Genomic DNA, 15,843 nt, shown 5'->3' with positions numbered 1-15,843 from the left:
AAACAGGGAGGATAGAAGCACTTAATTGGTGAATTTCTGTGAAGTTAATCTTTTTCCTCTTTCAGGCCTTATTACATCCTTTGCTTGTTGCGGTCAGTCATCACTGCCCACGACATCCTGACTGTAGTTAACCATTAGGCAGTATGGTGTACATATGCAGATGCATCTGTTTTGACAGTTGCGGTGCAGCAACTGGATTTTGAGGACAGTTTCTACTAATTAGGTCTTTGAAATAAATCTGTGCTGCGTATTAAAAGAGTAAAAAACACTTTAACTTGACAGATTCATCCCAATGGATTCTACACGCAGATTCGGGAAATACAGAGTAGAGAGAGAAGTGTTGGATGAGCAGAGACTGGAAGAGATAACACAGAGAAAAGCATACTCTGACATCCATCGCTCTCTAACTGAGCAGCTTAGAGATTCCTTAAGGTAAGACAATCTTTGATTTTTCGGTCTATGCTGCTTACCTTACTGTATGTGACATATTTTCAGTGAATTTATGCTGTAGAATATCCACAGTTTAACATTCAAATCCCTCCAGATGTACATTACCTAAACTGAAGCGAGGCGTGATGAGCAGCTTGCCTGTGTTATACTGGCTGCCCAAGTACTCAGTCTGGGACTATGGCATGCCAGACCTCGTCTCTGGGATTAGTGTGGGCATAATGCACCTGCCACAAGGTATGAAAATAATCTACCAGAATTGAGTAAAAATCAACAATCATGCAGAAAAAAATATTGAATTCCATGATTTGTCTTAATATATAACTTTTATTCCATGTATTGTTAAAAAAAAAAAAAAAAAAAAACCTCAATTTTCTGGAGAATATTTCAGTTTCCAACTCCATAAACATTTTAATGTAACAAAACCTTCCACAGGTATGGCGTATGCATTGCTGGCTTCTCTACCTCCTGTATTTGGGCTCTACACATCCCTCTATCCAGCATTAATCTACTTCTTTTTTGGAACTTCACGCCATATTTCCATTGGTAAGTAACAGACATTGCACTGTGAGCTTTACAAACTTTACATTAACACATGTTGCTGTCTTTATCTTGTGCTCAGGTACATTTACTGTGCTCAGCATTATGGTAGGCAGTGTGACAGAGAGACTTGCTCCAGATGTGGATTTCCTTATAATGAATGGGACCAACATTACTTCAGAGGTGGACATCGCTGCCCGGGACTCATTCAGGGTGCAGGTGGCCGCTGCTACTACTGTCCTCGGAGGACTTATTCAGGTTTGCAGCATATTTACAGAACATCTGCCCATATATTAATGCCCTGTCTTGCTGCTACAGCTACAAAAACTCATATACATAAATGTTTGTGTTCATAGGTGCTATTGGGGGTTGTAAAGTTTGGATTTGTGGGAACATACTTGTCTGAACCGCTGGTACGAGCTTACACAACAGCTGCTGCAGCTCATGCTGTGGTGGCACAGCTGAAGTACATCTTTGGAGTTTCCCCCACACGGTTTAGTGGTCCGCTGTCACTGGTTTATGTGAGTACTATCAAGTATTGATTGTGCTCGCTGTGCTTTTTTTTTTAATATGTAAAACAGTACTGACCTATTTTGCATTATGTGTGTCAACACAAAATCTATTGTAATTACAATATATACACCCATCAGGCAAAACATTATGACCACCTACCTAATATTGTGTTAGTCCCCTTTATACTGCTAAAACTCCTCTGATCCAGTGGGGCATGAACTTCTGGGGATGTCCTGTGGCATCGGGATAGTGGCAGTGAATTCTGTGGGTGCTGTGGGTTGCAGAGCGGGATCTACCTAAAATGGAAAATTATAGTAGTGGGATGTACCAGGCTTATCCTTGTACATCCCACAGATGCTCAGTAAGTTTTGTATCTGGGGAGTGTGGAACCCAGGTGAACACCTTAGCTCTGTCGTGTTCCCCGGGTCACTCCTGAGCAGTTTTTGCAGTGAGTTGGGATGCATTGTCCTGCTCAGGGTGGCAACTGGCATCAAAGACTGATGTTGCCATAGTGGGATTGGGAGTTGGGGGGTTGCTTGACCTGCAATGTTTACATGGGTGGTACATGTCAAACATCCACATAAATGCCAGGATTCAAGGTTTCCCAGCAAAACATTACATTATAACAAGATGATTGATGTTATTCACGTCACTTGTCAGTGGTCATAATGTTGTGGCTGATTGGTGTATGTATTCTCCCAAAGGGGTTCAGTATGCTTTCCTAAAATACCATCAGGGTCCAGTGTTGTGTAATTTCAGGTCTGCAGGTGCTTTAGGGCTCTCCCATTTGGACTTTTTTGAACCACTTTATCAAGTAAATCCCCTTTCTTGCCAATTCTGTATTAAACGCATCAAACTCTGTTTCCAAGTCTCAGGGAGTACTGCTGCATATGTGAAAAAGGTTGTATAAGGGATTTCTTGGCACCAGACTGTGCTACAAGAAATCTAATTGCTACTTAAAGAAAAACTTGACTATACACACTGTTTTCCAAGAAATATAAATCAATGAAAGTGTTGTAATATGTCATCATGTTTCTTTTTATTGTAAGCTATGTGCAGAATGTAGCTTAGGGAAATAGCCAAAGGTCGAAAGAGTCTTTTTAACTGATTTCATTTCCACTCTAAAAGATAGTGTTTGGGTTCAACAAAAATAGTTTGCATCAATCTTTTTGAGCTATGACAACTTCTAATGAAACTATGTTTAACCAACAAATTGCATTGTGTTGGGAAAAATTGCTTTTCCGCGACAATAAAACCAGTGTTAATAGTATGGAATTGTGTGTTAAGGCACAGGAGGGGACTTAAAATCATGAAGTTATCAAGCCAATTTCATTAAGATACCTCAACTTCAATTTAGGCCTAAACAAATGCTAAAAATATGAATTTAAATTACAGTCAATGTACAGCTGATGCAATTGCCAACGTTATAATGTCAATGCAACCCATCTAAATAATGTTTGCAACTTTTTAGTTTTTTATTTTTGTGTTCATCTAAATCAGTAAATGAGAATGTTTATGTTTAATTCATACATATATTACATATATCTGAGTGGAAATAGGTCCCCTAAATGACTTTTTAAAGTTTAATAGAGACAAAATTGTTATGTATATGCAGCTCTGCATTTGTGTGTTGAGAGTTTCCCCTTTGCCTGTTTGTATTTAAACTTCCAGACCCTGAAGGATGTTTGCTCTTTGCTGCCACACACTCATCTTCCCACGCTGGTGGTCAGTGCTGTGACGATGGCGCTTCTAATTGCAGCCAAAGAGCTCAACTCGTTCCTCAGCCCGAAGCTGCCGGTGCCCATCCCAGTGGAGCTCATCACAGTCAGTTGATACGAGGACACTCTCTCTGCCTCGCTGGCCTCTCGCCGCTTTTTATGTTATCACCTCTGAGCTCTGTGCTGATGCTGATGCTGCAGCACTAAAAAAGCACAGACATAGTGGAAACAAGCAGCTGAATCAGCAGTAGCACCAGGGCCTCTGCTTTTTTTTTTTGCACTTTACAGCAAAAATGTGATATTTATGGCTAATAATTAGGTCCACATCTAGTTTATAATTAACCAGCTTTTAATGATTAATGATTGAGGGTTGAAATCTGTGGTGAAATCTACCCTTTTGTGCTTGTGTTTATGGTCTGTGTGTTTCCTGTGATTGTTTTAGATTGTGGCGGGGACATTAGTATCATCATATGCCCACTTGAACAGCAACTACACTGTTTCAGTTGTTGGAGAAATTCCAAGTGGGTGAGTATTTGTATTCACCTTATACTGCAGTCATTATTTTGTTGAGTCATCTTTCTATCTTGTTTGGTACTGACTGGTTCTTATCCTCTACCTGTGTGCCAGGTTAAGTTCACCCTGTGTACCAGATGTGAGACTTTTTGGAGAGGTTATAGGAGACGCTTTTGCTTTAGCCATTGTTGGATATGCCATATCTATTTCACTTGGGAAAACATTCGCAATAAAACATGGATACAAGGTGGACAGCAACCAGGTGAACCAAAACTGACATTATAAAGAACCTTTGACTTCTGCTTCTACCCTCAGCATACAGTCATGGCTATGTTTTTTTCTCACTAATTTTTGCGCCTTTGTCTCCATCTTGCTGCAGGAGCTTGTGGCGCTGGGCCTCAGTAATGCAGTGGGAGGGTTCTTTCAGTGCTTCTCTGTCTGCCCTTCCATGTCTAGAAGTCTCATCCAAGAGAGCACCGGAGGTAAAACACAAGTGAGTGAACAACAGAAAAAAAATATACTACAAAGAGTGACTGTGTGAAAAACCAAAATTATTCTATTTGTGCACTTATGCATGTAATAAGAATTACCATGCAATAATTATACTCTAAGTATTCAACTAATAATAATAGCAAACTAGTAATGAATGTTTTAGTGGGATAACAAGGGATTTAATTCAAATCATGAACTTAAACCAATTTAATTAAGTTACTTCAGCTTACCTTTAAACCAATTAACACAGAAATTTAAGTTTAAATTACACACTCTTAATTTTATGCAATCACCCACAGTATTATGTCAATGGAATTCATCAGAATGATGTTTGCAACTTAAACGGCTTATCTAAGTTAGTAGATTAAAATCTTTATTTTGCAGCCATACATTTTATTAAGTGGTCCCTTGAATTACTTTGTTCAGTGTAACAGAATCAGAACTGTTCTGTGTATGCAGCTCTGCATTTGCATGTTCACACATAACACTCTGACCATTTTTACTTTTCAGACTCTGATGGTTGTTTGCTTCTTCAGAGTCTGATTTACGTATAAAACAAAATAACACTGTGGCCTAACAATTAGAATAATCCTCTGGATAGAAGAAGTGTGTGAAATACAGGACATGATATACACTGCAGTTGTAGAATGGATTATGCAGTAACAAATCAGGTGTATTTATTATCTAAACTATGCTTTCAATCAAATTATTATTGTAAAGAACACCTGATATTTTTTAGGGAGCCATAAATGTTAGAAATACGTGCTGTGGTATTGCCAGGCTGCTGTCCAATTGTGGGCTTCGATACAACCTAAATTGTTAACATAGACAGATACTTAATTAAATCAATAAACAATCTTTGTGCTGTTCTTGCAGATGGCTGGAGTGGCCTCAGCTCTAATTGTGCTGGTGACTATACTCAAACTTGGAACTCTTTTCCAGGAGCTGCCAAAGGTGCAGCTTGTCTTTATTGTAGTAAATATTTATGACGCATCAAGGATCTTGTGTAATGCCATATATTGATTTGCCTCATTTGTGGGTACACATCTGATTTACACATCCAGTGGTGTTGTTTTAGGCCATCCTTGCATCGATCGTCTTTGTAAATTTGAAGGGCATGTTTAAGCAGTACGCTGACATTGTTACACTGTGGAGGAGCAGCAAGATTGATCTGGTGAGAGGACAAGTCAGTTATTCCGTGACAACATACTACATGATTTTTACAATACCTTAGCGACAGAGTTGGCTTTTTGTGCTGAATCTGTAAAAGAAATGTCCTCCTCTGTGTCCTAACCCTAACTCAGGTGGTGTGGCTGGTCACCTGGGTGTCAACAATGCTGCTCAATCTGGATCTGGGTCTGGCAGCATCCATCACCTTTGCTCTCTTTACTGTTATCTTCAGGACTCAGATGTAAGATTCTCCTCCTCTAAATATATTCCTCTCTGCATTATCTCGGTCATACTGTGTTTGAGACAGGAAACATTGGCAGTGGATGTTGGCCTGCAGCATCTGTTCCATTAGACCAAACACTGTATGCAGACATAATGCACGGTACATAAAGTTTTTTGTTTTTTGTCAGGCCAACATACTCTGTTTTGGGAAATGTTCCAGGCACGGAGCTATATGTCGACTTAGAGACACACAGACAGGTGAGACAAAAAGGTGGACAGTCATAAATTTAAGCTTTTTCTACCCAGACTGGAAAAAAAAATCTCCTGATGTTTCTCTGTTTGACAGGCCAGAGAGATTCCAGGTGTTACTATATTTCGCTCATCTGCTACAGTATATTTCGCCAATGCTGATCTCTACCTCGAAGCCCTGAAAAAGAAGGTCTGTTCTCTTTCCTCACAACAACATCCATGACTGTAAATGGTGATTATTTTAAATGCAGAGTAAGCTCTGATTTTCTTGACTAACAAATCATTTTGTCAATGAAATGTTACATTATAAAAATGTCCTACCTAATTTTCTAAAATCAACGATTGTGCTTCAAATATCTTGTTTTGTCTGAATGCCATTATAAAATCTGATGATTTATTAAGATGAGAATGAGATAAGAATTACTGATCTCTACATTGAGGGCTTTCATCAGTTTAATACCTATGTGTAGCACTCTGTGAAATGACTATGAAAAGTGCTAAATAAGTTAAGTATATTTTGTATTTGTATCATTATTAAATACAATTTTTATGGCATTGTGAGGTTTTACTTTCTATATCTGTTTTCAGAGTGGACTGGACATCAGTAAAATGATTATCTATAAGAGGAGGCAGGAGGCCAAACAGAGGCGAAGAGAAAGGAGAGCTGAGAGACGGGCAAAGAGGCAGGCAAAGAAAGAGGTAATGTCCTGGAAATGTTTGGTCTAGTAGCAGCAACATGGGTTATTTTTTGCTAAAACAAACTAAACATTTGAAGGACTGGACTATAGTTACTTTTTTTTTTTTAGGAGTCTGGCCACTTGTGACCTGAGAATGAGAAGAAAACTTGCACCAAAATCCTTAATATGAGTATTGTAGATGTACTGTCTTTCACTTTACAGTAAGTACAATCATTTCTTCCACTCGCCGCTTCTCAGAGACGGGCACAGAGGACGGCTGAAGGGCTGTCTGGATCTCCTGCGGTCTCTGTGGAGGAAGATGTCGGCTTCTGGGGGGACACTTGTATAGAAGGGACAGGTTCAGAGAGGGAGGACCAGGCCTGGACTGAGAGGGAGAACGGGACAGTGTTCGTCATCCCTACCACTCCCCGAACACCAGACGGCCCCTCTAGATGGGAGTACCTGAAAGGAGGAGCTCCAGACTCCACCAGCTTAGGGTGGATGTCTGAGCTGCAGGACGGGGACACCACCACTCTGGGCTCCAGCAGTGAGGACACACTGAGCAGAGACCTGGAGAGAGTCTCTCTGGGGTCTCTGGGCAAGTGGACCTGGGACATTCACTCCATCATTCTTGACCTCTCCACGGCTAACTTCATTGATATAGTGGCTATCAAGATGATGAAAAATGTAAGCTGGAAAGGAAAAAAAAACATTACATGGCTTAAAAGGTCTCAAGGGTTATTCCATCTCAAATCACCAGGGGCCTTTGCTCGAACCTTCTCAGAAAGTAAAGATTAATATGTCAAGTACTTTGTGGGATAAAAATAGAAAAAAATGCACATTTATATGAAATAAATTGTTAGATAGCCTAATCCAAGTAGAGCAGAGTTCTGGAGTTGCAAAATGGGTATAGAAGGAAACAGAAACAGTTAACAAATGAAAATAACTTAACTTCATATTTTATAACAAAGTATTTCATATTAAAAGGTATTACATTTGTTTTGTTTTGTATTATTGTGACATGCAACTACACGTTTCACATATCACTGATTTCTTTTTGCATTAGAATTTTTTTTTGCCAATGTGAGCTCAAAGGTAGACATTTAGACAGACATTTTATCATAGCTTCATCTCCACCCGCCAATTAACTCACCTAAAATCTTAGACTGCGTGATCTACTTGTCTAACATTGCAAATTATGACTCAATGTTGGGATTGAAATCAGTGAAAATTTCAAGCTTTTATCTTTAATATTCCCTGAGATATTGTTGTTCAATCACCGCCGAAATTTTCCAAAAAATATGCTAAAAGTGGATTGATGAGCAACTTTTAAAAAGTATTAGATATATCACAAATACGATTTCACAAATGTCTTTATAATTATCCATATTTGATGCTCTTACAATTTCAAGCAAATTTAAAAAAATGGTCAAGCAGAAATTGTTCTAAAATTTTGATGATTTGAGATTAAATAACTCTAAACATTTCCTTTATTTTCCCATGTTTGGAAATCTTAGAGGAGAAAACTTTCAGGTCATTCAGGTGTCAGATACAGAAGCATGAACATGTCTTGGAGGTTTCACAGAAGAGCTAAGGAGTTCTATTGTTTATTAGTTCTATTTTTAGAATGAAACATTTTACAATGTTTATAGATTTATTAGTATTGAAAGTAGTTTGTTAAATGACAAATCAGGTTAAAAAGAAATACAAGTAACACAAACTTGTATCAGCAATAAGCACATACTCAGATTTACTTGATTTACCTTGTCACTTAATTGTGACTTAATCAACTTTTAGTTTATAGTCAGACATAACCGATCATTTTACTTTCTTACAGTTAAATTGACTGTGATGATTCACTGTGATATTAATGCCACCCGATGAGAAATGTGAAGTCAGAGTTTTGAAGTTTGGAGCAATGGTGCTTTGATGAGGAGAATATTTAATATTTATTATATTGACAGGTTTTCCAGGACTTCAGTGAGATTGATGTGGACATCTACATGGCTGGTTGTCAGGGTGAGTGACTATATTTTCACTTCCTCAAAGTTGTACTGCATTTAAAAGCTCTGTCATGGTGTTGGTAGCTTCTCTGTAAACTTGTTTCTTTTCAGCCTCTGTGGTGGAACAGTTAGAGCGCAGTGAATTCTTCTCTGACTCAATAACAAAGAGACATCTTTTTGCCTCTGTTCACGATGCTGTGCTTTACTGTCTGAACCATCGTGGAGCGTCATCGTTCCCCAGATACGATCCGTCACTGGTGAGCCTATTCAGGTTTTATCTGCAAAGTCGAGCACTGACATTTTTATGACATATTACAATTGGTTGACAGTTGATTCTCAGCACTGAGCAATCCAAAGTCTCACTGATATATATAACACAGGAAGGTACTATCCACTAAAAATATTTGTGTCATTTTAAGTAAGCGACTTTCTAACCTGTTTCACATAGGACACGCACAGCAGCACAAAATTTTAAAGTCTTCAACCGAGCAGAAAATCCAGCTCACGGGATGGAAGAACATTGACTGGAGAGAATATCAGAAGCTGGAATATCAGAAGCTGAGAAATGTTTTTTGCAAATGAATAGATGAAAGCACTGAGTGAAGCTAAAAACTAATCACTGCATATAAATTAGTGATCTTATGACTAAATGCTTCATTGTCTGTTTCATCTCATCGTTGACTTGAACTGGTATTTATGCATTTTATGTTTAAGTTATGTAAAGGAAGAGTGACACCGGAGAGCTTCATTTAACTTTATTCAGTGTAGGAGAGTGAGAGAGAACATTCTGACATAGTAAAAAAAATGGAATCTGAACATCTGAGCAATACTTTGTGCATTTTCATGTGTTTGTGCATTCTACAAGAAGAAAATAATGAGGAATCCGAGGAACAAAGACAAGGCAACATGCATCACACTGAGAGTGTGTGAGCCTATTTTTGGTAATGGCAGCAATAACAAGGTAGGACATTGAAATGTTTTACGACTGTCATTTCAGTTTTCAAGTGCAATTTTTGCTCATGGCAACAGCAAAACATTTTGAAGGTAATGCATGCAAAAGAAAGTTTTTAAAAAAAAAAAATCACAACTCCTTGATTGAGTCTCTAGTGCAACACTCCTAAAACGGAAAATTATAGTAGATAAAAAAATAACAGGACAGCAATATCCAAGCAATATTCAACAAAAGCATCTCTTTACTGTTGCATAAACCCACTGTGACCTCGTTCCCTGAATAAGTCTTGTCTCTACAAACTGGCCACAAAGGATGTGACCAGAAACATTGTGCACAGGACTGAGGAAGGCTAGGAAGATTTTTTTTAAATGTATAAATTTGGTGTATACGCTACAAATCTTGATGGATGCTGGGACTCTGTACGTCTGTGTTCAGAGTCAGACCTTCATCATCCTCATCCTCTTGCTGCTGTGACACTAACTGCTGGTAGCGAGCTTGCCGCTGGTAGTCCGGATCAATATTGATCCATTTATTGGCGACCCACTTAGTGCCGTGTGTGACCATACAGCCTCCATGCAGAGCGTATTCATCCTGCTCCCCCACCCAACCTAATGAGGAAAACAAAATCACGTGTAGTCGGCAACAGTTTTGTTTTTTAAACAGTGATGTTCTGGGTATTAAACATACAGCTTCAACTGATGAATGAATGATTAATGGAACTATAATGATTTGTAGTTCCAGTAAATCTATTAAAGCTACTGCAATACTTTTCTATAAATAAAAGTGCTATAATTTAGATTATATATTCTTAACACCAATATGAGTTTGAATCTTAATTTTCATCTGCATAAATGGTGCCATCACATGTTAAATGGTAAGATTTGTAAGATACTTAGGATGTATCTTTATGACTTATTTTATCACATGCCAGATTTTTACTCCTGCCCCTCCACAAGGTTAACATTTTTTGTTTTGGAGTAAAATGTCTCAAGAACGATTGGGTCAGCTGTCATTAAGTTACATCAACGTGCTTGTCTTGATGAACTGTAATAACTGTGCTGCTTCTCTGATCATTTATATTAATGGCCAACAGGGGGCCTCCTTGCAAGAAGAAGTCAGACTTTATAGAAATGTATAAAATGACCCTTCTTCTCATTTGATTTGCTATATTTGTGAACATTTGCCAAACTCTTCAAAATGGAAGTTAATAAAACAATGAGTATCCTCACAGTGGATATGTCCATCTTTTACATACAGTCTTGATTAATAGTCACATAGTAAGATTTTTTTTTAGACTGACAATATGCAAAATGCTCTTCACTTTGGGGTTAATTCTGGAACACACAAAGTATACCAGAAAACTGCAGCTTTTAAAATGTTTCTTTTTTCCGCATCAAATCAAAAGGAAATCAAGATGCTGATATGCATTTTTTTAAAGCATTATCCTTGGAAACTGTGCTTTAATTCACCCACCTCTTCCATCAGAGAGATAATTGTACCAGAAAACCGCTGTTCCCCTGGTAGGCTTCACTCTCAAGTTACTCTTGTCACAATTCCTTCTGGTGTCCAAAAGATCCACGTCGTTCTGTATGAGAGACTAAAGCGCACAATCAAACTCAGTGACACAGTCTGCTTAATGTCAGGCCCATGCTCTCACTGACAAACAAGTGAGTTAACACAGATATGAAAGACATGCACAGTATGTACACAATACTTTTGCAGGACTCTCCGTAACATCTCCAGAGCCAGACACAATTACGCACCACTTCATCATAGGTCCTGTTGTCTGCCACAGGGAATGCGGTCTCCCCGCCCCCATCAACAGAGTTCAGGTAGAAGAGAACTGTGATGTACCTAAGTGTGCAACACAGATTTAAATTGACACACACGTATGGTGCAAACAAACAGTACACACAGATACTCTTACTCATTGGCAAGCACACAAATTCATCCAAGACGACGATGTTGAGTCACACAAACTAACATGCCAGTTGTCACAATGGAGTGATAACGCACAGTTCAGTAATGATGTCAGACAGATGGTTTCACATCTGCACATTCACAGATATTTTTATTGAGATTTAGTGTTAGTATTAACGCTGTGTTTTTCAGTAATCTGACCTGCAGGACGTCTCAAAAGGAGTGGAAGTGTTGGCTGCGAGGCGTGTGTGTGTGCACGCTGTTTCAGGGTAGACGGGGCCGCTGTCGTGGTGGGCATGGTAGTGACCTCCCTCCTCATAGCGAACCACCTGCAGCGGCTCACTGAGGTCCACCAATGCTGGCGGGAGGCGAGTGAGGCGAGTCACCCTTTGTTAGGACAAGGTCAAGAAATGATCAGTTTTTTTAAAAAAAAGCAACAACAACACAATTAATCCTATGTAATGTCGTGTTCTCCTCACCTCGCCTTGATGTCTTGGAGTACCTGGTGAGCTCCTTTGCCCTGGTAGAGCCATGTGTGTCGACTGTTCCTCACCAGCTGACTCCTTTTCACTCCTTGCTGCAGCAGGAAGCGCTGAAAGGCGTCATTGCTCAGAAGCCTGAACTCTTCCAGACTCAATAAACCTACGCAAAATATGGGAATGTATATGAATTCTAGCGCCCACATGGCAAAATTGGGGTCAGCAGGTTTACTATCCCTGTATCTGTATGTACTTGTAGAATTAACTAAGATACAAAACTCATCACAGAATGTAGGTGTTCTCGTGTTACCAGTTAAAAATGTGCTCTGATATATCTACATAATGATGATCCACAGTTTTCCAACAGCAGCTCATCTCTTCAACAAGCCCATACTCTCACAGTGACCTTTTCTCTCTCTCCCCACCCTCAGACATAGACATTCACTGAGTGTGTTGCATTAACACACAGCTTTTTGCAGATCTCAAGCGGTTCAACCAACGTGATATATAAATTTGCACATTCTCAGGCAAATAATTTGCACATTTCTGCACATCATAAACATTTCTATTACTTTTGTATTTCTTAAAATTCCTTGGAAATGCTTCATTTGCTATTTATTTGACTTGAAATACTTAGTGCTTATTGACTTGGGTCAAGGTATAGCCTCTCTACATCAGCCTTACAACACAATCAGTATTTTTTTAAGATCCCAGTTTATATTACTGAAAAACAAAATATTGCTATGTCAGCTGTATATTTGTCCTAGCCTGGAAAATGAATGAATGTTAATCTTCAAGACTATTTGGTGAATAAGGCCTGCAATTATATTTCATATTTTGCAAACAAAGATAACTGTATGTATAAAGTACATGCTGCATTAACTGAAGTATCATGATATGATTTAAAGGCAGTAGGTTTTAAAGTGATAGACATTTGTAACACTAAAAACAGGACAGGTCAAAGTGTTTTTTGAACCCTAAAATGATTAATTGAGTAGATTTCTTACCATTATCGTCCTTGTCAGCTTTGAGCCCGGCATAGATTTCTCTCAGATTCTCCGGTGTGAGCCAGATTCCATCCCTCACTCGTGAATGAGTCAGTATCTGGTGGAGGCACAGTAGTAAAGATGGGAATGAGTTAACCATCTCTGGAGATGGAAAACAGTAAACCGCATTATGTCAATGCTACAGTACAGTCTCACAATCCACAAACTGACATACACCTCATGAAGCTGCAACTGTCCATCCTGGTTGATATCCAGCAGGTTAAAGATCTCCTCTGGGCTGAGGTTGAGCTCCTTGGCCAGCTCCTCCTGACCGTCTTGTACCATCAGCTGACTCTCCATCAGACCCTTCAGCTGAGCCAGCTGCATGACCACACGGCACTCGTCCTTTGACAGAAACCCGGGGATCTCTGCAGAGAAAAATACACAGAGACTTATGGAGATAAAGCTACAGAAGAAACTCACTGAAGTCATCAAGAATGCATGATTGCAGCATTTCCTCTGCTGTGTGCTTCTTATTTTCAGATTCTCCATGTGGTCGTGCAGAACTATCCGACAAATGACTCTAGATTTATGCAGACTAGAACTGAAATGCAATTATTTCATTGATATAAGACGGATCAGCAACAGTCTTGAGACTGGTTTTTCTAGACAATGTTTGCTGATCGCAGCTTCTCCATTTGGAAGGATTTGCAGCTATAATTTGTTTCCTATGATAGCATATAAAATCTTTTAGTTACTGCCTTGGAGTCTGGGAGATTGTGTTAAACATTTTAAGCAGATTGTCATTAGTTGCTAGTTGACATCCTGATGCCTTGCTTAAACACTACTATAAAGCCTGAAACAGTCATATCTTGATACAAATGCACAACACTAACAAAGAGAACAGAAAGCAACTAAATGAAGTTGACATTTTCCACTGTATAATGCTTGCACATCATCTTTCCTGCATGGCTGCATGCTGTATGTTGATGCCTTTTGCTCTTCAGGTACAGATGCATTTCTGCTCTTTACCCGGTCAGCTATAAGCCCTTAATTGGATCAGATGTGCAAAGCTGGGGGAGTAGTTGCCTCAGGACTTATTGGCCTATTTCATGTAGCTCTGATTGATCTTGGCATGCACATACGTCAACATTAGGCTGTGTTTGGAGGGGGGTTGATACTGTATACTGCATGCTTGTTTCCACCCAGAAGAGGAAACCTGTTTGGCCCTTAAAGCCTCGTGGATGCTGCAGATTTGTTTTGCCACATGGGTGTTGTGCCTCTCACCAAACAGCAGAGGTTTCAGGCTCAGAGTCCGCATCTCATGCACTTTTCCCGGCACCAGTGACACCTTCTGGACATGTCCCACCTGGAGAGATGAATCAGAGGTGATTTGTGGTGCTGCGTACGTGTTGTCAGAGGATGAAGGAGCGGGAGCGATGCAGCGCCACATTACTCACCCTGATTCCCTCGATCCTTGTCAGAGAAACATCACGCAGAAACTCGGGTTTTGATGGCGGACGTCGCGACTCCGGGGGCTGGTGGCTGCCGCTCGGAGCATCACGACTCCGGCTCGCATCGTCCTGCCCGCTGCTGTAGTGCACGTAAAACAGCAGCGCTATAACGTTAATGATGTAGACGTGGAAAAACACCATCACCACCACGAAGTAGGAGCGGGAGCACACGCTGCTTTTGTGGCAGGAGAGTCGCTCGCACGGCGGCCGGAGCGGCAAGGTCGCGCTCCCGGACAGAGACTTGTCCTCCGCGTCTGGGGTTTCCTGGTTCTCAGTCATTTCGCTGATATGCGGAGAGTTAACAGTTCCTCAGCAGCAAAGTCCATCCAACGGCGAGATTTGTTGGGTGCTCAGAAGTGGCAGATGTACAGAGTGACAGATGTCCGATTTGATTAAATAAGAAAATCCTTAAAAAGAGCGCTCGGGCCAGTTTTTCTGCAGCAGAAATTTAAGTGAAGTCGTTGCGCATTGGGAGGGGGGAAAGAGAACTGACTGGGTTACACTGCAGCTCACTCTTTAAAGCTGAGAAGTGAGCTATCAGTGGAATTCTGTGATTATCTTCTTCCCCCACAGACAGCAGCGCTGCAGCCTCGGACAGTCTTGTTTACACTGCAGCAGTCCCAGTGAGCAGCGCAACGCAACGCACTGCGCATCCCAAACCAAGGCGCAACTCTTCTCAAAAACCCGTTCCGCAAACCCGACTCAGCATCAACGATAACTGTAGTAATCGTGCTTTATAAGTGCATCGAACATATAAAAGCAGTCTGCAGCTTATCTTACTATTTACACGTCGTATCCCGAGATCCTCCGTTGACAGCAACAGTCCGTGCAATGCTGACCTCTGGCGACCCAAACCAACAACACAGTCAGTGCAGTGCTGGTTACTGCTGTGTGAACTGGACGAGGGAAAAATCCAAAATATGCAAACATAAATGCAAAAACAAGTCAATAAAATTACCTAATTTATAAGTCCAAAATATGCTTAGTAAGCTCTGCTCCACAATGCTACCAGGCTATAGTACCAAAAAGTATTCACACTTTTATCCTTATTGCTTTTCAACAGTGGATCATGGTCAATTTAATTTCACTTTTTAAAAATAAGAATTTCCCAAAAAAATCTTTCATGTCAAAGTGAAAACAGATTTCTACAAAGTAATGTTTGTTAATTAAAAATAGAAAATGTAAAAGAAGTGATTCCATAAGTTTTTAGCCTCTAATAATCACTAAAAGTGATTCACTGGCTTCAACACAGATGCAGCTTGTTGGTGCTTGAAGTCACACATTTAGTGAAATGGAGATCATCATCTGCAGTGAATGTGTTTCAAGTATAAAGACACCTTTCGCCACAGGTGGAAAGTCATAGGTGTCTTGGTGGCCTCCCCCACTAGTCTCTTTCCTGCGTGGTCACTCATTTTAACTGTTAATTTACACATGTGCCATATTCCCTC

General features: G+C 40.0%; 2 protein-coding genes across 2 annotated transcripts; one reads left to right on the top strand and one right to left on the bottom strand.

The window, feature by feature from the left end:
* The first annotated feature begins 112 nt into the window (after positions 1 to 112).
* slc26a6l (solute carrier family 26 member 6, like) lies at positions 113 to 10,729 on the top strand. The gene is made up of 19 exons (XM_023262166.3): positions 113 to 432; positions 545 to 684; positions 883 to 993; positions 1,070 to 1,245; positions 1,344 to 1,508; positions 3,172 to 3,324; positions 3,661 to 3,743; positions 3,846 to 3,993; positions 4,111 to 4,224; positions 5,100 to 5,177; positions 5,302 to 5,397; positions 5,528 to 5,634; positions 5,804 to 5,873; positions 5,962 to 6,054; positions 6,453 to 6,563; positions 6,800 to 7,228; positions 8,506 to 8,560; positions 8,656 to 8,801; positions 8,993 to 10,729. The coding sequence occupies exons 1-19, from the start codon at positions 293 to 295 to the stop codon at positions 9,017 to 9,019; spliced, it is 2,442 nt and encodes an 813-aa protein (XP_023117934.1). The 5' UTR covers positions 113 to 292; the 3' UTR covers positions 9,020 to 10,729.
* p4htmb (prolyl 4-hydroxylase, transmembrane b) lies at positions 9,285 to 15,238 on the bottom strand. The gene is made up of 9 exons (XM_023262169.3): positions 14,342 to 15,238; positions 14,169 to 14,250; positions 13,119 to 13,309; positions 12,903 to 12,999; positions 11,896 to 12,058; positions 11,618 to 11,803; positions 11,260 to 11,350; positions 10,970 to 11,093; positions 9,285 to 10,104 (listed from the first exon to the last, which is right to left on the bottom strand). The coding sequence occupies exons 1-9, from the start codon at positions 14,672 to 14,674 to the stop codon at positions 9,887 to 9,889; spliced, it is 1,485 nt and encodes a 494-aa protein (XP_023117937.1). The 5' UTR covers positions 14,675 to 15,238; the 3' UTR covers positions 9,285 to 9,886.
* Between the last annotated feature and the right edge of the window lie 605 nt (positions 15,239 to 15,843).

This window comes from Amphiprion ocellaris, chromosome 5 (genome assembly GCF_022539595.1).
Source record: "Amphiprion ocellaris isolate individual 3 ecotype Okinawa chromosome 5, ASM2253959v1, whole genome shotgun sequence".
NCBI classification, from domain to species: domain Eukaryota; kingdom Metazoa; phylum Chordata; class Actinopteri; family Pomacentridae; genus Amphiprion; species Amphiprion ocellaris.
Note: the sequence above shows the minus strand (reverse complement) of the source record. Positions and strands in the feature narration are given on the sequence as shown.